General features: G+C 48.5%; 1 protein-coding gene across 1 annotated transcript in view; it reads left to right on the forward strand.

Moving 5' to 3' along the window:
* Positions 1 to 348: 348 nt before the first annotated feature.
* TAPBP (TAP binding protein) overlaps positions 349 to 21,397 on the forward strand; it is a 29,842-nt gene continuing 8,793 nt past the window's right edge. The window contains exons 1-5 of the mRNA XM_056538732.1: positions 349 to 571; positions 13,222 to 13,422; positions 15,473 to 15,694; positions 15,772 to 16,113; positions 19,524 to 19,847. Coding sequence (XP_056394707.1) covers positions 523 to 571; positions 13,222 to 13,422; positions 15,473 to 15,694; positions 15,772 to 16,113; positions 19,524 to 19,847 — 1,138 coding nt within the window. The 5' untranslated portion in view covers positions 349 to 522. The remainder of the gene's footprint in view (positions 572 to 13,221; positions 13,423 to 15,472; positions 15,695 to 15,771; positions 16,114 to 19,523; positions 19,848 to 21,397) is intronic.

The following is a 21,397-nucleotide window of genomic DNA, read 5'->3' on the forward strand; positions in this document are numbered from 1 at the left end:
CAGCCTTCGGCTGTCCGGGCATGCTGGGAGTTGTAGTTTTGCAACAGCTGGAGTCACACTGTTTGGAAAAGACACTGACCTAAACCCTCATACAGCTCTGTTAAGACATTTCTGCCATCGTGCTCCATGTTTGTTGTTAGAAACCAGTGGTAAAGGGGAACTAAATTTTCGCATATTCTATATCCGTATTTACTTTACTGCAATTTATTTATTATTTTTTTTTACTAACCCGATGGCGGCGAGGAAAAAAAAATACAAAATGGCTCAATAAGCTGCAGCAGTTAAAGGGTTAATCCAGGCAGCTTGTGCTGGATCTGCTGTATACAAGAAGCTTTCCGGGAAAGTGAAAGTGAAAGAATGATAAAAAAAAAAAAAAGATTAGTGTGACAAAGGAAGAAGACAGACACAAAGACGTCAAAGGGGGAAGAGTCACAGCCGGGGTGAGCAGGCAGAGGGGTGTACAGTGCAGATATCCTGGACCCCCGCAGAGGAGCTGTCCCCGAGCACAGGACGTCCGCCATCATGATGCCATCCACAATCTACAAGCTGTACTATATTCTTCTTGTACACAGTGAGTATCATGAATACTAAAGTGTTGTTTTGCACGCCTCCCCCACTGTATCCTGCCTCACCCCCAACTTCTCTGCCCCCTGTATCTCGTCTTATCCCCAACTTTTTTTTTCCTCCTGTATCTCGTCTTATCCCCAACTTCTCGGTAACCCCATATCACGCCTCATCCCCAACTTCTCTATCCCCCCCACATCTCATCTTATCCCCAACTTCTCTATCCCCCCCCCCCTGCATATCATCTTATCCCCAACTTCTCTATCCCCCCCCCCTGCATATCATCTTATCCCCAACTTCTCTGCCCCCTCAGTATCTTGCCTCATCCCCAACTTCTCTATCCCCCCCCCCGCATATCATCTTATCCCCAACTTCTCTGCCCCCTCAGTATCTTGCCTCATCCCCAACTTCTCTACCCCCCCCTGCATATCATCTTATCTTAGGGGGGCCCTTTTTATTCCGACCTAACCCTCAACTTATCTGCCCCTCTTTATACTGTCTTATCCCCAACTTCTCTGCCCCCCCCCCCCTTATTCTGACCTAACCCTCAACTTCTCTGTGCCCCCTGGTCTCACATGTTTAACCCTTTAAATGCTACATCTGTTGTCACATCTCCACGTATAAGATAAATAAATATATATTACTATATAAGGCCGGTTGCAGATGAGAGTCCGGGCATGCTGGGAGTAGTAGTTTTCCAACAGCTGAAGGCACCCTGGTTGGGAGGCGCTGCCTTTGCACTTCGTCACCCCCCCCCCCCCCTCCCATCATTTATCACCTTTTACACTTTCAAATTCATGGGACTTTCCAGCCGAGCTACTTTCATTTTGCTGTGCATTGTGTCTGCGCAAATATATAATGGGGGGGGGGAAGATATATTATAACATATACTTTTTTTTTTTTACTATACACAAGCTCGCTTAATATACGGAGTGCCCCTTGTGTTAATTACCAGGGCATCAGGACATACAGGTTTAATGACACAATCAAAAAGCTAAATGACAGGTGCCCCTCTTGTCTGGTGCTGGGCCTTTACTAGCCCTCTATGCCTGCCATAGCAATTCTGCTAAGACAGTGTGCCTCAGACAGGCTGTACTAGCAGATCACCATCTAACCGATCAATGCTATGCAATAAAATAACATTGACCAGTTTAAGCAACCTAATGATTGCTTATAAAAGTCCACTAGAGGAGAAAAAAAAAGTTTATTTTTTAAATATGAAATAAAAGCTCCACTCATAAATAAAGATTAAATCGCCCCCATTTACCAAATACAAAAAATGTAAACAATATAAAAATATATATATATTTTAGGCTGGGTTCACACTACGTTTTTGCCATACTGTTTTCAATCCGTTTTTCTAAAGAAAACCGTATGGCAAAAAAACGGATGGAACAGTATGGAAAAAAGTAAACCATATGTGTTTTTAAACAGTATACTGTTTTTAAAAGTGCATACAGTTCCGTCAGTTTTTATTTAAAAAAAAAAAAACATACGTTTTTGAAAATTTTGCTGTCCGGGCATGCTGGGAGTTGTAGTTTTGCAACAGCTGAAGGCACCCTGGTTGGGAAACAATGGTTTATGGAGAGGACAGGAGCTTCTTCAAGGTCCTGTAAAACACAGTGTCCTTAAAACCTAGAGCCGCCCTTACTTGGTGTCCTAAGGAGCAGCTAACCCTGGCACAGGTAAGGAGTAGTACAGAACTTGTAGTTCCTCCCTGTACTGCAGGGGGCGCTACCAGGCACCAGTCAGTGCATGCACTTCAGTAATACAGGTGATTTACCAGTAAAATGCCCATTCTGATTGGTCAGTTCCTCCAGTTGTGACATGTCTCACAGATCTGGACCGTCCGTAGCATTGTATGTTGAGTCTGGTTTCAAGTTACGATGGTCCAGAAATGACCATTGTATGTTGAAACTCTTGTATGTTGAGGCCATTGTAAGTTGAGGGATCACTGTACTGATAACATGACCCCCCTGTGATTTCTGTGAGGTGCCGTGTTGTGATGGAGACCTTGTGGGAGTTCAGATCGCCATATTCTTCAGGAAACACCTGCACGGTGACGGTTATATGTCGATCCATAGGGCGTTGGATCCATGTAGTGTTTCCATGACAACATACAGGAAATCTTCTCAAAAACCTTTTATATCTTTATCTCCTAAAAACACTTGATCTTTTAGGCTTCGGGCCTGTAACCTCCAGTGATCATACTGTATCTCAGTGTAGACATACATAATACATGGTTTGTGTACAACAATGGAAGTATTATATATATTTTTTTTAATGTTTGTGGTCGAGTATAATCCTAGAGGAGCCCATCTATCTCTTCATGAATGAATAAACGCCCTACAGCCCCTCACTCATTGCTTCATGGACTTCATAGACCTCTGAAGGCTTCCTGTGGTATCTGCACCAAGATGTCAGTGTGGTGAGGGGTGAGATGAGGGCAGATGTTATTACCCTATAGGCAGATGGCTTGTGTTCGTGACGCCAGGGCGTAGTTTTACCTCTACACCACCCGAAGGTATGGCTGATGGATCCTGGGCTAGGCACGGGGGCAAATAATGACTCTTGACGCCAAGTTACAGAACAAGGGCAGCTTTACTGAGGCAGACAGATGGAATAGTCTTTACAGCTCAGTTAGGCCCAAGGAGATGACCAGTGAATTCAGAAACTTTAGGCCTCGCTGGGACTTGTAGTGGACTTGGACAATTTGCTGCAGGCCCTCGCTGACTTTATACAGACTGATCTTGACTGACCTGACTCGGACTGACTGGACAGACTTCACACCGTATGTAGCTTAGGCTGGGTTCACGCTACGGTTTGTAACTACGGTTCCCGTATACGGCTGGGAGGATGGGTGGGCGGGGCTTAATAGCGGCGCCCGCACTCAGCCGTATTCGGGAACCGTAGTTAATGTATGTCTATGAGACGACCGGAGTGAACCGCAGCCTCCGGTCGGCTGCGTTTTCGGCCGTATGCGGTTTCCCGACCGCAAGCAAAAACGGTCGACCACATTTTTGCTTGCAGTCGGGAAACCGCATACTGCCGAAAAAGCAGCCGACCGGAGGCTGCGGTTCACTCCGGTCGGCTCATAGACATACATTAACTATGGTTCCCGAATACGGCTGAGTGCGGGCGCCGTGATTAAGCCCCGCCCACCCATGCTCCCAGCCGTATACGGGAACCGTATTAACAAACCGTAGTGTGAATCCAGCCTTACCAGGTTTTGACTTTCACCTGTGGGGCACTTGGTTGGTAGAAGCGGGGCTGCATGGCCGGCCTTGGGTCTCCTCAGGACACCAGACACTCTCTCCAGGTCTTGACTTTACTGTAGCTCAGATAAGAGAGAGAAGAGACTCCTCCCAGGGCTTTTATGGGAAGACTCTGGTGGGGTCTCATTGGTCACCCATAAGTCACCTGGTCACTGATACCTCCTGGGCAACAATCACATGACAACTCACATGACAACTGATGATCACATGTTAACCTTTTTTAACCCCTTAAGGACCGGGTTTTTTTCCGTTTTTGCATTTTCGTTTTTTGCTCCTTGCCTTTAAAAAATCATAACTCTTTCAAATTTGCACCTAAAAATCCATATGATGGCTTATTTTTTTGCGCCACCAATTCTACTTTGTAATGACGTCAGTCATTGTCACGATGCCGGCTGGCAGGTAGTGGACCCTCTGTGCCAGAGAGGGATTGGCGTGGACCGTGCTAGTGGACCGGTTCTAAGCCACTACTGGTTTTCACCAGAGCCCGCCGCAAAGCGGGATGGTCTTGCTGCGGCGGTAGTGACCAGGTCGTATCCACTAGCAACGGCTCACCTCTCTGGCTGCTGAAGATAGGCGCGGTACAAGGGAGTAGGCAGAAGCAAGGTCGGACGTAGCAGAAGGTCGGGGCAGGCAGCAAGGATCGTAGTCAGGGGCAACGGCAGAAGGTCTGGAAACACAGGCAAGGAACACACAAGGAACGCTTTCACTGGCACTAAGGCAACAAGATCCGGCAAGGGAGTGCAAGGGAAGTGAGGTAATATAGGGAAGTGCACAGGTGAAAACCCTAATTGGAACCACTGCGCCAATCAGCGGCGCAGTGGCCCTTTAAATCGCAGAGACCCGGCGCGCGCGCGCCCTAGGGAGCGGGGCCGCGCGCGCCGGGACAGAACAGACGGGGAGCGAGTCAGGTAGGGGAGCCGGGGTGCGCATCGCGAGCGGGCGCTACCCGCATCGCGAATCGCATCCCGGCTGGCAGCGGGATCGCAGCGCCCCGGGTCAGAGGACGTGACCGGAGCGCTGCAGCGGAGGGAGTGAAGCGAGCGCTCCGGGGAGGAGCGGGGACCCGGAGCGCTCGGCGTAACAGTACCCCCCCCCTTGGGTCTCCCCCTCTTCTTGGAGCCTGAGAACCTGAGGAGCAGACTTTTGTCAAGGATGTTGTCCTCAGGTTCCCAGGATCTCTCTTCAGGACCACAACCCTCCCAGTCTACTAAAAAAAAATTTTTCCCTCTGACCTTTTTGGCAGCCAAAATTTCCTTGACCGAGAAGACGTCCGAGGAGCCGGAAACAGGAGTGGGAGGAACAGATTTGGGAGAAAAACGGTTGAGGATGAGTGGTTTGAGAAGAGAGACGTGAAAGGCATTAGGGATACGAAGAGAAGGAGGAAGAAGAAGTTTATAAGAGACAGGATTAATTTGACACAAAATTTTGAAAGGACCAAGATAGCGTGGTCCCAACTTGTAGCTAGGGACACGGAAGCGGACATATTTAGCGGAGAGCCATACCTTGTCTCCAGGGGAAAAAACGGGGGGAGCTCTTCTTTTCTTATCCGCGAACCTCTTCATGCGTGAAGAAGCCTGTAAGAGAGAATTTTGGGTCTCTCTCCATATAATGGAAAGGTCACGAGAAATTTCATCCACAGCGGGCAGACCAGAGGGCAAGGGGGTAGGGAGGGGGGGAAGAGGGTGACGGCCGTACACCACGAAAAATGGGGATTTGGAGGAAGATTCAGAGACCCTGAAGTTATACGAGAATTCGGCCCATGGAAGGAGATCTGCCCAGTCATCCTGGCGGGAGGAAACAAAATGTCGCAAATAATCACCCAGGATCTGGTTAATTCTTTCTACTTGTCCATTGGACTGGGGATGATATGCAGAGGAAAAATTTAATTTAATCTTGAGTTGTTTACAGAGAGCCCTCCAGAATTTAGACACGAATTGGACCCCTCTATCCGAGACAATCTGCGTAGGCAACCCGTGAAGACGAAAAATGTGTACAAAAAATTGTTTAGCCAACTGAGGCGCAGAAGGAAGACCAGGAAGAGGGATGAAATGTGCCATTTTGGAGAATCGATCAACGACCACCCAAATAACGGTGTTGCCACGGGAAGGGGGTAAATCAGTAATAAAATCCATACCAATCAGAGACCAAGGCTGTTCGGGGACAGGCAGAGGATGAAGAAAACCAGCGGGCTTCTGGCGAGGAGTCTTATCCCGGGCACAGATAGTGCAGGCTCGCACAAAGTCCCCAACATCCGTCTCCAGAGTCGGCCACCAATAGAAGCGGGAGATGAGTTGCACAGATTTCTTGATGCCCGCATGACCTGCGAGATGGGAGGAGTGACCCCATTTGAGGATTCCGAGGCGTTGGCGTGGAGAAACAAAGGTCTTTCCTGGAGGAGTCTGCCTGATGGAGGCAGGAGAAGTGGAGATCAGGCAGTCAGGTGGAATGATGTGTTGCGGAGGGAGATCAACTTCTGAGGCATCCGAGGAACGAGAGAGAGCATCGGCCCTAATGTTCTTATCGGCAGGACGAAAGTGAATCTCAAAATTAAATCGGGCAAAGAACAGAGACCACCGGGCCTGGCGAGGATTCAGCCGTTGGGCAGACTGGAGGTAGGAGAGGTTCTTGTGGTCGGTGTAGATAATAACAGGAAATCTTGATCCCTCCAGCAGATGCCTCCATTCCTCAAGTGCTAATTTAATGGCTAGAAGCTCTCGATCCCCGATGGAGTAGTTCCTCTCCGCTGGAGAGAAGGTCCTAGAGAAAAAACCACAAGTGACAGCATGCCCGGAAGAATTTTTTTGTAGAAGAACAGCTCCAGCTCCCACTGAGGAGGCATCAACCTCCAATAGGAAGGGTTTGGAAGGGTCAGGTCTGGAGAGCACGGGAGCCGAAGAAAAGGCAGACTTGAGTCGTTTAAAGGAGTCTTCTGCTTGAGGAGGCCAGGACTTGGGATCAGCATTTTTTTTGGTTAAAGCCACGATAGGAGCCACAATGGTAGAAAAATGTGGAATAAATTGCCTGTAATAATTGGCGAACCCCAAAAAGCGTTGGATAGCACGGAGTCCGGAGGGGCGTGGCCAATCTAAGACGGCAGAGAGTTTGTCTGGATCCATCTGTAGTCCCTGGCCAGAGACCAAATATCCTAGAAAAGGAAGAGATTGGCATTCAAACAGACATTTCTCAATTTTGGCATAGAGTTGGTTGTCACGAAGTCTCTGAAGAACCATACGGACATGCTGGCGGTGTTCTTCTAGATTGGCAGAAAAAATTAGGATATCGTCCAGATATACAACAACACAGGAGTATAACAGATCACGAAAAATTTCATTGACAAAGTCTTGGAAGACGGCAGGGGCATTGCACAGTCCAAAGGGCATGACCAGATACTCAAAGTGTCCATCTCTGGTGTTAAATGCCGTTTTCCACTCGTCCCCCTCTCTGATGCGGATGAGGTTATAGGCGCCTCTTAAGTCCAATTTAGTGAAGATGTGGGCACCTTGGAGGCGATCAAAGAGTTCAGAGATGAGGGGTAAGGGGTAGCGGTTCTTAACCGTGATTTTATTAAGACTGCGGTAGTCAATGCAAGGACGTAGGGAGCCATCTTTTTTGGACACAAAGAAAAATCCGGCTCCGGCAGGAGAGGAGGATTTACGGATAAAGCCCTTTTTTAGATTCTCCTGGACGTATTCGGACATGGCAAGAGTCTCTGGGGCAGAGAGAGGATAAATTCTGCCCCGGGGTGGAGTAGTACCCGGGAGGAGGTCGATAGGGCAATCATAAGGCCTGTGAGGAGGTAGAGTCTCAGCTTGTTTTTTGCAGAAAACATCCGCGAAGTCCATATAGGCCTTAGGGAGACCGGTTACTGGAGGAACCACAGAGTTACGGCAAGGGTTACTGGGAACCGGTTTTAGACAGTTCTTGGAACAAGAGGACCCCCAACTCTTGATCTCCCCAGTGGACCAATCCAGGGTTGGGGAATGAAGTTGAAGCCAGGGAAGTCCAAGGAGAATCTCCGAGGTGCAATTGGGGAGGACCAAAAGTTCAATCCTCTCATGATGAGATCCGATGCTCATAAGAAGGGGCTCCGTGTGGAAACGTATGGTACAGTCCAATCTTTCATTATTTACACAATTGATGTAGAGGGGTCTGGCGAGACTGGTCACCGGGATGTTGAACCTGTTGACGAGAGAGGCCAAAATAAAATTTCCTGCAGATCCAGAGTCCAAGAAGGCCACTGTAGAGAAGGAGAAGGCAGAGGCAGACATCCGCACAGGCACAGTAAGACGTGGAGAAGCAGAGTAGACATCAAGGACTGTCTCACCTTTGTGCGGAGTCAGCGTACGTCTTTCCAGGCGGGGAGGACGGATAGGACAATCCCTCAGGAAGTGTTCGGTACTAGCACAGTACAGGCAGAGGTTCTCCATACGGCGTCGTGTCCTCTCTTGAGGTGTCAGGCAAGACCGGTCGACCTGCATAGCCTCCACGGCGGGAGGCACAGGAACAGATTGCAGGGGACCAGAGGAGAGAGGAGCCGAGGAGACGAAACGCCTCGTGCGAACAGAGTCCATATCTTGGCGGAGTTCCTGACGCCTTTCAGAAAAACGCATGTCAATGCGAGTGGCTAGGTGAATAAGTTCATGTAGATTAGCAGGAATTTCTCGTGCGGCCAGAACATCTTTAATGTTGCTGGATAGGCCTTTTTTGAAGGTCGCGCAGAGGGCCTCATTATTCCAGGACAATTCTGAAGCAAGTGTACGGAATTGTACGGCATACTCGCCAACGGAAGAATTACCCTGGACCAGGTTCAACAGGGCAGTCTCAGCAGAAGAGGCTCGGGCAGGTTCCTCAAAGACACTTCGGATTTCCGAGAAGAAGGAGTGTACAGAGGCAGTGACGGGGTCATTGCGGTCCCAGAGCGGTGTGGCCCATGACAGGGCTTTTCCGGACAGAAGACTGACTACGAAAGCCACCTTAGACCTTTCAGTGGGAAACAGGTCCGACATCATCTCCAGATGCAGGGAACATTGGGAAAGAAAGCCACGGCAAAACTTAGAGTCCCCATCAAATTTATCCGGCAAGGATAAGCGTATCCCAGGAGCGGCCACTCGCTGCGGAGGAGGTGCAGGAGCTGGCGGAGGAGATGACTGCTGAAGCTGTGGTAGCAACTGTTGTAGCATAACGGTCAGTTGAGACAGCTGTTGGCCTTGTTGCGCTATCTGTTGTGACTGCTGGGCGACCACCGTGGTGAGGTCAGCGACAACTGGCAGAGGAACTTCAGCGGGATCCATGGCCGGATCTACTGTCACGATGCCGGCTGGCAGGTAGTGGACCCTCTGTGCCAGAGAGGGATTGGCGTGGACCGTGCTAGTGGACCGGTTCTAAGCCACTACTGGTTTTCACCAGAGCCCGCCGCAAAGCGGGATGGTCTTGCTGCGGCGGTAGTGACCAGGTCGTATCCACTAGCAACGGCTCACCTCTCTGGCTGCTGAAGATAGGCGCGGTACAAGGGAGTAGGCAGAAGCAAGGTCGGACGTAGCAGAAGGTCGGGGCAGGCAGCAAGGATCGTAGTCAGGGGCAACGGCAGAAGGTCTGGAAACACAGGCAAGGAACACACAAGGAACGCTTTCACTGGCACTAAGGCAACAAGATCCGGCAAGGGAGTGCAAGGGAAGTGAGGTAATATAGGGAAGTGCACAGGTGAAAACCCTAATTGGAACCACTGCGCCAATCAGCGGCGCAGTGGCCCTTTAAATCGCAGAGACCCGGCGCGCGCGCGCCCTAGGGAGCGGGGCCGCGCGCGCCGGGACAGAACAGACGGGGAGCGAGTCAGGTAGGGGAGCCGGGGTGCGCATCGCGAGCGGGCGCTACCCGCATCGCGAATCGCATCCCGGCTGGCAGCGGGATCGCAGCGCCCCGGGTCAGAGGACGTGACCGGAGCGCTGCAGCGGAGGGAGTGAAGCGAGCGCTCCGGGGAGGAGCGGGGACCCGGAGCGCTCGGCGTAACAGTCATTTTGCCCAAAAATCTACGGTGAAGCGGGAAAAAAAATAATTGTGCAACAAAATTGAAAAAAAACCCGCTGTTTTGTAATTTTTGGGGGCTTCCGTTTCTACGTAGTACATTTTTCGGTAAAAATGACACCTTATCTTTATTCTGTAGGTCCATACGATTAAAATGATACCCTACTTATATAGGTTTGATTTTGTCGTACTTCTGGAAAAAATCATAACTACATGCAGGAAAATTAATACGTTTAAAATTGTCATCTTCTGACCCCTATAACTTTTTTATTTTTCCGTGTATGGGGCGGTATGAGGGCTCATTTTTTGCGCCGTGATCTGAAGTTTTTAACGGTACCATTTTTGCATTGATAGGACTTATTGATCGCTTTTTATTCATTTTTAAATGATATAAAAAGTGACCAAAAATGCACTATTTTGGACTTTGGAATTTTTTTGCGCGCACGCCATTGACCGAGCGGTTTAATTAATGATATATTTTTATAATTCGGACATTTCCGCACGCGGTGATACCATATATGTTTATTTTTATTTTTATTTACACTGTGTTTTTTTTTTTTATTGGAAAAGGGGGGTGATTCAAACTTTTAATAGGGGAGGAGTTAAATGATCTTTATTCACTTTTTTTTTCCACTTTTTTTTTGCAGTGTTATAGCTCCCATAGGGACCTATAACACTGCACACACTGATCTCTTATACTGATCATTGTTATCCCATAGGGACCTATAACACTGCACACACTGATCTTCTATGTTGATCACTGGTTTCTCATAAGAAACCAGTGATCAACGATTCTGCCGCATGACTGCTCATGCCTGGATCTCAGGCACTGAGCAGTCATTCGGCGATCGGACAGCGAGGAGGCAGAAAGGGGCCCTCCCGCTGTCCTGTCAGCTGTTCGGGATGCCGCGATTAGCCGCGGCTATCCCGAACAGCCCGACTGAGCTAGCCGGGAACGTTCACTTTTAGCCGTGCGACTCAGCTCTGAGCGCGCGGCTAAAGGGTTAATAGCACGCGGCGCCGCGATCGGCGCTGCGCGCTATAAGAGGCGGGTCCCGGCTTCACTATGACGCCGGGCCCGCCGTGATATGACGCGGGCTTACTGGGTAACCCCGCATTATATCAGAAGAGCAGGACCAAGGACGTACCGGTACGTCCTTGGTCCTTAAGGGGTTAAAGATACTACATTCTTATATACATAACATAGGAGATAATATACAATTACAGCAGAACAGATGCAGGGTGGGCCCAGGGGTCACTGCAAGGAGTCAGGCAGCAAGGGTACGGGGTAATAACTCCCGTACTGGGCCACCACATCAGCAGCTGAACCTATAAAACAGTGTTTCCAAACCAAGGTGCCTCCAGCTGTTGCAAAACTACAACTCCCAGCATGCCTGGACAGCCTTCGGCTGTCCAGGCATGCTGGGAGTTGTAGTTTTGCAACAACTGGAGGCACCCTGGTTGGTAAACACTGCTCTAAGATGTGAGGTGCGGCCTTCATAGATGGGACTTGTTTCTTAAGTACAACCCACAAGATGATTATATTCAAATCTGGAGGCCGAGTCACCTCCTTGACCTTTTTGTCATGTTTTTCATTCTTGAACAAAGTCTGCAGTATGACCAAGGGGGCATTATCCTGCTGAACGGGGTCACTGCCATAAGGGGATCCCGCTGCCATGGAGCACTTGGTCTGTAACAATGGTTAGGTAGGTGGTACATGTCACAGTAACATCCACATGATACCAGGACACAAGGTCTCCAGCAGAACCTTGCCCATCACGCTGCCTCCTCCGGCTTGTCTTCTCATAGGGCATCCTTGTGCCATCTCTTCCCCTGGTGACGCACACGAACCCAACTGTCCACATGACGGAAACATCATCCATCAGACTAGGCAACCCTCTCCCATTGCTCCATTGTCCAATTCTAGTGCCCATTGTAGACATTCTTTGGGGGTGGACAGGGGTCAGCATGGGCGCTTTAATGGGTCTGCAGCTACACAGCCCCACAGGGGGCAAGCTGGTTTTTGCTTGTTCAATGTGTGATGTCCCAGTACGGGATATAGTCCGTACAGTACTTTGGCCCTGTCAGGTTGAGTCCCTCTGTGTCCTAGGGGCTCTCCTGCAGTGTCTCCCCCATTGTGTTATCTGTATATTAGGTATAAAGAACCTTTAAGGACCTTTGAGTTAGTCACATGATGTTGTTTTCACATGTTTGTTACCCAGAGAGCACCAGCTAACCAGGTGACCTGCAGCTTGACCTATGGGCTCCTTGCTCTGCCCCCTTTATAAGGAGGGGGAGGTACTACAATCACTCTCTTCTCTGCTGAGATTCAGTAAAGTCCAGACGTCTCAGAGCTGGTGTCCAGCAAATCTGGAGGCCTCAGGCCTAACCGGCAGCCACAAGTCAGTAAGTCAAGTCGTCTATGTCTGCCCTCACTACCTACAGTCAAGTCTATAGTCAAGTCTATTATAGTCAGCGTGGCTGAGTTGAAATCTGTCCAAACACTGCAAGTCCCAGCAAGCTGCACGGTCCCTTCCGTGTTACTGGTCACCTCTCTGGGATCCTGACCTAGCTGTATAGACTGTACCATCTGTCTACCTCAGTTAAGCTACCGTTAACCCTAACCTGACTTTGGACTCTTATTTGCCCTGCCTAACTGGGACTAGCGATGCTACCATTCGTGTGGTTCTCTGTAAAACTACACCCTGGCATCACAAACATTTAGGGGTTAACATCATCTGCCTCTGGGCTACAAAATCTGCCCCATACACCTCATCTTCACACCCCGTGGTGCACCACAAATGGTTGCCCTTCCTTGGAAAATTTTGGTAGGTACAAATCACTTCACACCAAGAACACCCACAAGACCAGTGTAAAGAAAACTGTGTCCCTGTAGCGAAATGTGACCCTCCGCACAGGGACACAGTTTTCAATTCTTGACCGGCGCCATTGTCACAAGATAATCCATATTAGGGTGCATTCACACCACGTTTTGTACATACGGGTGCCGGATCCGGCGGGGGAGGGGCAAACCGGGCGCTCCTGTGCGTACGGATCAGCCCGTGACTCCATTTACTTTAATGACCCGACCAGAGTCAAACGGTGACTCCGGTCGGCTCAGTTTTGACCCGTGTGCGGTTTTGGACCGGACCTAAAACCGTAGTTTGCCCCTCCCCCCGCCCGTATGTACAAAACATGGTGTGAATGCACCCTTATTCACTCCCCTTGATACATCTGATCGGGGGGATATACCGTACTTCAGTATAGGAGATTGCATATTTGCCTGTAGTTTTTCTTATATTTTTGTGTTGTTTTTGAGATTTTGCATTGCTCTGCTTATAATTGTCTTGGTCTCTTGCAGCGGTCGGGCTTCTGACAGTGTCCGCTTCTTCTGGAACCAAGTCCCTGTCCTGCTGGCTGGTGAAGGAGATCTCTGCGACGGAGACCAAACCGCGCTCCATCCAGCAGACACCGGTACTGATACAATTCACGGACGCCTCCGGACTGAGGCTCAGTTCTCCAGAAACCACGGACCCTGACACCTTACTCTTCTATGTTTTTGGTGAGGAAAAGGAGGTTTATGGTGGAAGGTTATACAAATCCTACATAAGACAATGAGGCATAATGAGGACGGTAATTACTCAATTTACAATGTAAAACCCAAACCTTCAGACTTTGTTCACATGGCAGAATATTGTCTGTGCGGAAAACACAGGCGCTGGGTGCACTCGGAATCTCTGGATGGAAACATAGGACCTCACTGACATTGCCGTCCCCATAGATGGCAATGTGTTCCACTTGGATTCCTTAGTGTGAGCCTAGCCTTATGAGGCTGAAGCCAATTGCCCCATACCAGTATCCATAACCTGTAATGTCATTACATGTTATCCAGGCGCCTCCAGATCTTTTAAAGAGTTCATCATGACCACTTCCATAGTCTCACTGCTCTTACAGTAAAGAACCCCCATCTGTACTGGTGTAAAAACCTTCATTCCTCTAGACGTAGAGGATGCCCCCTTGTTATAGATACAGTCCTAGGTATAAATACGTCAATGGGAGAGATCTCTGTACTACCCCTGATATACTTATACAGTGATCCCCCGACTTACGATGGCCCAACATGCGATAATTTCAGCATACGATCACTCTCAGAGGCCATCGCATGTTGAAGGCAGCATAAACATACGATGCTTTTTTATGTTGGGGCCATCGCATAAACGGCTATCCGGCAGCACAGACTGCTTCAGCTGCCACCGGATAGCCGTTTAAGGTGGCCTGTGTGCTCTGGTGAGTGTCACTCACCTGTCCCCAACGTTCCGGAACGTCCTCTTCATGCTCTGCTGCATGGCCATCGCTCTCCTTTGTCGTCATCACGTCATCCAATAGGAGCGGCGTGCGCAGCGATGTGATGACGGCGATGGAGAACAACGATGCAGGGCAGCGGTGACAGTCTGGAGCGGCGGGGACACCCTGGGGACTTGATGGCGGCGATGGAGGGTGACGGTCCGGAGCAGCGGGGACACGTGAGTATAACTTTCTATATTATTGTGGTAGCTTGGGGGATGTAGGGTATGGGGAGTGTAGCTGTGCGGGTATTAAAGGTTGCTTGTTAACCCTTGCTATTCGTGACACCAGGGTGAGGGCTTTTCCTACCGCCGCCCTTCCCAGGAACGATAGGGAGGTAGATGATAATAGGTTTGAGGTAGTGAGTAATAATGGATTGTCCACAACTGGAAAGCTTCTGTGAACAGTGTTAACTTTACTGAAGATTTTCTGTACACTTCATTAACGTAACAGTCTCTCATCAATACAGCTTCCTTTTGGAGATTGACAATGGTTGGGACTTTAGCTTTAAAAGTATTTAGTCTATTGCGCTGTTCCATTGGATTTAGGGGAATCAGTTGTGGTCCAGTAGTCAGGCTAGTATTAGCAGGAATTAGTATAAGACTCGCGATTTTGGTTCTGCTGAGGCAGTAGGTTTTGAGGCCTAGCGTGTCTTTGAAAGTTGCGTAGCACCGTCCTGTTAGTCCGGCATCCACGAGAGCAGCAACTCAAGAGAGCGATAACTGGACACAGCTCCCTTATATTGGCAGGGGCTGGACTAACGCTAATTGGTCCAAACGGATGTCAATCACCATTACAGAGAGTTGTAGGTAACACGTGACCCAAGGACCTCCTAAGGTCCTGCAACATACCATAGGGATTACTAGCATGGTCACATGACTGAAGGTCCTGCGATGCCGAACAAGGTAAGTACTATACATTATTATACAATATAGATAGAATTACTAATATATACATTTATGAATATTAAAGTTAGACTTAAGGAGAGGCGACCAGGGGCTGTCCTACCTGAGGAACCCTACCTGAACGTAGCTACTCTGACTTTGGGGACCTCTACACTAGGTACTGGATGCAATACGGTACCGGGACACCACATTATTTTTGCATGGATCTCTCAACATACCATGGATTCAAGTAACGATGGTTCATTTGGAACGAATTACCATCGTATGTTGGGGGATCACTGTACATAGTTAGGTCGCCCCTAAACTGCCTTTTTTCTAAACGAAATAATCCTAAATTCAATGTTTTTGCTTCCCCGTATTTAGATCCATCCGGTAAACTGTCTACCGAATTCACCTCCTGTGAGATAACCGATCATTTGCCTCAAGAGGTCTCTCTTGACTGGGCGCGCTCCCTCACAGAGGAAAGACTGAGCCCGCCGGCTCTCGGCAAGACTTGGTACACCCTGGCGGCCAGCAATCGCTTGGACGGGAAGGGAGTGAGTTTCGTGCTGGGGCCCCTGGGTGACAAAAAAGACCATTTCTCAGGTACGTGGTCCCTGTTATCAGCCGTTTCTATACCTAGTGCTGCCCAGGTCTTCAGCTAATATTCTCTTTCTCTGTAGTCTCTTTGGCTGTCTATTCTGTTTCTGCCACCCAACAAGCCCAGTTGGGTAAGCCCCTGTCTTTACCTTGCGGTATATGGAAAGGGCATCAGCCGCGCTTCGCTGTGGAGTGGCGCCATCGGGCTCTGGGGGCCGGGAGTCTCCTGTATGCGTACGATGGGTGGAAGGACAAGATCGAGGAGCATGACCCGAACTGTCACCTGAACTTTTCGACCTTACACAGCGAAGGGGACGCCTCCCTCCTGATTGAGAACGTAGGGGTTTCGCACCAAGGCACCTTGTTGTGTACGATCTATCTGCCCTACCTGAGGGCGCAGAGAGAAATCCAGCTGGTGGTCACAGGTACGAGAACAGAGGGGGGCGCTCTTTAAAATTTAACCCAAAAAATATTTCAGGTTTTGCAGGTTGATGTCCGTTGTCACATTAGACCGGTGTTGCCCAACCATTGTGCCTCCAGCTGTTGCAAAACTACAACTCCCAGCATGCCCGGACAGCCAACGGCTGTCCGGGCATGCTGGGAGTTGTAGTTTTGCAACTGCTGGAGGCACAATGGTTGGGAAACACTACCAATCTAGATACAAAATTAGAGGACACAGCTGAATGGTTCGATGATACCAAAAAACAGCACCCCCCCTGTTCTCAGGTGGTGTGTGGAATTACAACTTGGCTCCATTCACTTGCAATACCACACACGACCAGGTGTGGTGCTGTTTTGAAAGAAATCAGCTCCTGGACAACCCCTGGCTCACATCTTCTAGTACGCAAGGGCACGTGGCCAATTTTGTTTGTACAAATACCCAAATTTCCGCAAGGTAATCTGATCCAATGTGGTCACATTTATAGACAAACACCATATAATCTAATAACACATAAACAGCTGTATTGTTCGCGTGTTTTATTGGGCACACTGAGTAAACATCCACAGTGCAGGGGGGAAAGGTAAGTGAGCAGTGAGACCCGCTGAATTTAATAAGGGTTCATTTACTTTGGTTGTTTGCTAAGTGTGCGCAATAAAAGACGTGCGTGGTACAACTGTTTGTATTACATCGCATTACCTGGTTACCTGGTGTTTGTCTATAACTGTGACCTACAGAACAATCCGATCACCTCTTATTAGGAATCAATGCAGAAATTCAGGGAATTCCCAAAGGATTCAATCATATTTATATGTTACTGTTCATACTAGTGTCAGACTCCTGGAACTTTTTCATAAAACTAACAAGGCACCAAAGAGCCTTCCCTTCCATTTTCGGTCATTTCTTTGTTTAGTTTCTAGGCCGAAAAGTAAATTTTCCTAAAAAAACAAAGAAAAACAAAAAAACACCCTCATTACGGATCCCTAAACCACATATCTCTATATCACAGCTCAGCCCTGCCTTAATCTCCACCTCTCCAGGTGAATAAGGATGGGACATAAACTCGGAGTATGAGGACGGCAAATGAGGACGGCAAATGAGGACGGGATATGTGGACTGGATATGTGGCCGGGATATAGGGACAAGATATGAGGTTGGGAAATGAGGTCAGGATATGAGTATGAGGACAGGATATGAGGTTGGGATATAAGGGCAGGATAGGAGAATGGGATATGAGGTTGGGATATGAGTATGAGATCGGGAAATGAGGATGGGATATGAGGTTAGGATATGAAGACAGGATATGAAGTTGGGATATGTGTATGATGTCTAGATATAAGTATGAGGTTGGGATATTAGGGCAGGATAGGAGGACGGAATATTTGGTCAGGATATAAAGACGGGATATGAGGTTGGGATATGTGTATAACGTCTGGATATAAGAATGAGGTTGGGATATTAGGGAAGGATAGGAGGACGGAATACGTGTATGATGTCTGGGTATGAGTATGAGGTCGGTATATGAGGATAGGATATGAGCTCAGGATATGAGGTTGGGATATGTGCATGATGTCTGGATATGAGGTCGGGATATGAGGTTGGGATATGTGCATGATGTCTGGATATGAGGACGGGATATGAGTATGAGGACAGGATATGAAGTCGGGATATGAGGTCAGGATATGAATATGAGGACAGGATATGAGGTTGGGATATGTGTATGACGTCTGGGTATGAGTATGAGGTCGGTATATGAGGATAGGATATGAGGTTGGGATATGTGTATGACGTCTGGGTATGAGTATGAGGTCGGTATATGAGGATAGGATATGAGGTTGGGATATGTGTATGACGTCTGGGTATGAGTATGAGGTCGGTATATGAGGATAGGATATGAGGTTGGGATATGTGTATGACGTCTGGGTATGAGTATGAGGTCGGTATATGAGGATAGGTTATGAGGTTGGGATATGTGTATGACGTCTGGATATGAGGTCGGGATATGAGGACAGGATATGAGAACGGGATATGAGTTCTGGATATAAGTATGAGGTTGGGATAGGAGGACAGGATATGAAGTCGGGATATGAGGTCAGGATATGAATATGAGGACAGGATATGAGGTTGGGATATGTGTATGACGTCTGGGTATGAGTATGAGGTCGGTATATGAGGATAGGATATGAGGTTGGGATATTTGTATGACGTCTGGATATGAGTATGAGGTCGGTATATGAGGATAGGATATGAGGTTGGGATATGTGTATGACGTCTGGGTATGAGTATGAGGTCGGTATATGAGGATAGGATATGAGGTTGGGATATGTGTATGACGTCTGGGTATGAGGATAGGATATGAGGTTGGGATATGTGTATGACGTCTGGGTATGAGTATGAGGTCGGGATATGAGGACAGGATATGAGAACGGGATATGAGTTCTGGATATAAGTATGAGGTTGGGATAGGAGGACAGGATAAGAGGTCAGGATATGAGGAAGGGATATAAGTACAGGACATGAGGACAGAGTAGGAGGTTGAGATATGAGGACAAGTGTCTTTCTTGCTTTTCCTCTCCCACAAGGTTTAGGTAGGTAGACCGGGCAATGTCGGGTACTCTGTTAGTACAGTAACCCCCCCGACCTACGATGGCCCCAACATATGATAAAATCGACATACGATGCTTTTATATGTCGGGGCCATCGCATTAACTGCTATCCGGCAGCGCAGACTGCTTCAGCTGCTGTCGGATAGCAGTTTAAGCATCCCGGACAGGTTCACTTACCTATTCCCGCTGCTCCGGGTCCACTTCGCGATCCTCCGGTGTCTTGCGCATCTTCTCCAGGGTCCGGGCCTCGCTTTCCGGTGTCGTTATTACGTCACTACGCACGTCGCGCCGGCGCAGCAGCGTAATAACGTCACCAGAAAGCGAGGCCCGGACCCTGCAGAAGATGCGCAAGACACCGGAGGATCCTGAAGAAGACACCGGAGCAGCGGGACAGCATCGGGAGCCCCTGGGACAGCATCGGGAGCGGTGAGGACCTGGTCCGGAGCGACGGGGACAGGTGAGTACAGCTTCCTATACTTTACATTGCACGGATCCCTCAACATACGATGGATTCGACAAACGATGGGTCGTTTGGAACGAATTACCATCGTATGTTGAGGGACCACTGTACTAGTATATAGGAAGACATGTGACTTCTGTTTTAGAGAGGGGATGTATACTTTCATAACGAGATCTTTAGTAGGATTAAATATAGGATGATGCAGCCTTGTAGCTATGTGTCTATCGGTAGACAACCAGATATGGAGCTAGTGCTCGTAATATCTATCATAATAAGTTTCTTGACTTGTTTCTCTTTCTTCTGTTTTTCTGCTATTTGTTGTCCGTCCAGCTAAACCCCATGTGACCCTGCAGCCGTCCCCGCTCTTCGCTCACCCCGGGGAGGAGGTGACGCTCACTTGTGACATTTCTCACTTCCACCCTCTGGAGATCTCTGTGGACTTCTTAGTTCAGCTACCGGGGGATTCTCATCCCACCCTACTGTCCGGAAGCACCCTATCCGCTCACACCCACAACCAGGACGGCTCCCATAGTATCACCGCATACCAACGCATGGTCGCCAGCAGCGCCCTCAACGGGGCACGATACTTCTGCAGAGTCAACCATGTTAGTGTCCCCAAGGGCATTTCTACTTCCCAGACCCTGAAAGTTGCAGGTAATTTTTTTATTTTTTTTTAATATGACCACATATTGAGAACCATATAGAGCAGGGTTTCCCAGCTGTTGCAAAACTACGACTCCCAGCATGCCCAGACAGCCAACGGCTGTCTGGGCATGCTGGGAGTCGTAGTTTTGCAACAGACGGTAACATTCAGGTTGGGAAACACTAATCTAGAGCAACCGAGAAAAAGTTTTCTCTTTTTTTTTTTTTTACAAGGGTATATTCACACAGCGGAATCACAGTACAAAAGATAATAAAGGGGTACTCCGCCCCTAGACGCCTATTTGGATAGGGGAAAAGATGTCTGATCGCGGGGGTCCACACCCACAATCTCTCCTGTGTCACCGCAGTCACGTGGTGCACGGAGCAAAGTTTGCGCCGCGCCTGATGACTAGCCATGCGGCACTGACGTCACAGCCACGCCCCCTTAGAATTGCATTGAGGGGGCGTGGTCGTGATGTCACGAGGGGGCGTGGGTGTGACATCACAAGCCTCCGGTGCCGCAGCCGGTGTTCTAAACGAATGCCGGATGCTGCAGGGAGATCCCGGAGGGTCCCAGCAGCAATCAGACATCGTATTCACAATTCTTTGGATAGGAGATAAGATGTCCAGGGGGCGGAGTACCCCTTTAAGGGTGGGAGATTATGTCTGAAATCCTTTCCAGCACCGTTACCTTTGACGGCAATGCAGTCGGCGCATCATTTCCCCCGGAAAAATGAACATGTTCATTCTTTCAGCGTGTCAATTTTCGTGGCAGAGTTTTTCCACCAGGCTAATTCCACAGAGTTAATGGGTCAGCGGTAGACCCATTGCCACCAATGTTAATTCGGAACTCCGTAGTGTAAATGTATCCTTGGACTACGCGGCGAAAATTCTGTGCGGAATTCTGCCGGAAAATTTCCGCTCAGAAATATTGCAAAATTTACTGTACTTTGAATTGAATAGGGATTCCGCTGGAAATTCTGCAAAAACATAGAACATGTCTTCAAATTTTGCAGAATCCGATTAAAGTCAATGGGGGTTTGAATTTCGGCAGAATTCTGTGTTTTCAGCACACAGAAATTCTGCTGAAATTCTGCAAAACTGCAAAATTTCTGCAGCAAGCTTTGCAGAACGGAATATGAGCAGAATGACAGAATTTTCGCAATGTGAACATAGTCTTAGGGTATGTTCAAATGGCGAAATTTCCGTGCAGAATAATTAAAGGGGTAAATTTTTTTTAAAAATCAACTAGTGCCAAACATTTAAACAGATTTGTAAATTACTTCTATTTAAAAATCTTAATCCTTCCAGTACTTATCAGCTGTTTTATGCTCCAGAGGAAGTTGTTTTCTTTTTGAATTTCTTTTCTGTCCGACCACAGTGCTCTCTGCTGACACCTCTTTCCATGTCAGGAACTGTCCAGAGCAGAAACAAATACCAATAGCAAACCTCTCCTGCTCTGGACAGTTCCTGACATGGACTGAGGTGTCAGCAGAGAGCACTGTGGTCGGACAGAAAAGAAATCCGAAAAGAAGTTCCTCTGTAGCATACAGCAGCTGATA

Source organism: Hyla sarda, chromosome 9 (genome assembly GCF_029499605.1).
Source record: "Hyla sarda isolate aHylSar1 chromosome 9, aHylSar1.hap1, whole genome shotgun sequence".
In the NCBI taxonomy this organism is placed as follows: Eukaryota; Metazoa; Chordata; class Amphibia; order Anura; family Hylidae; genus Hyla; species Hyla sarda.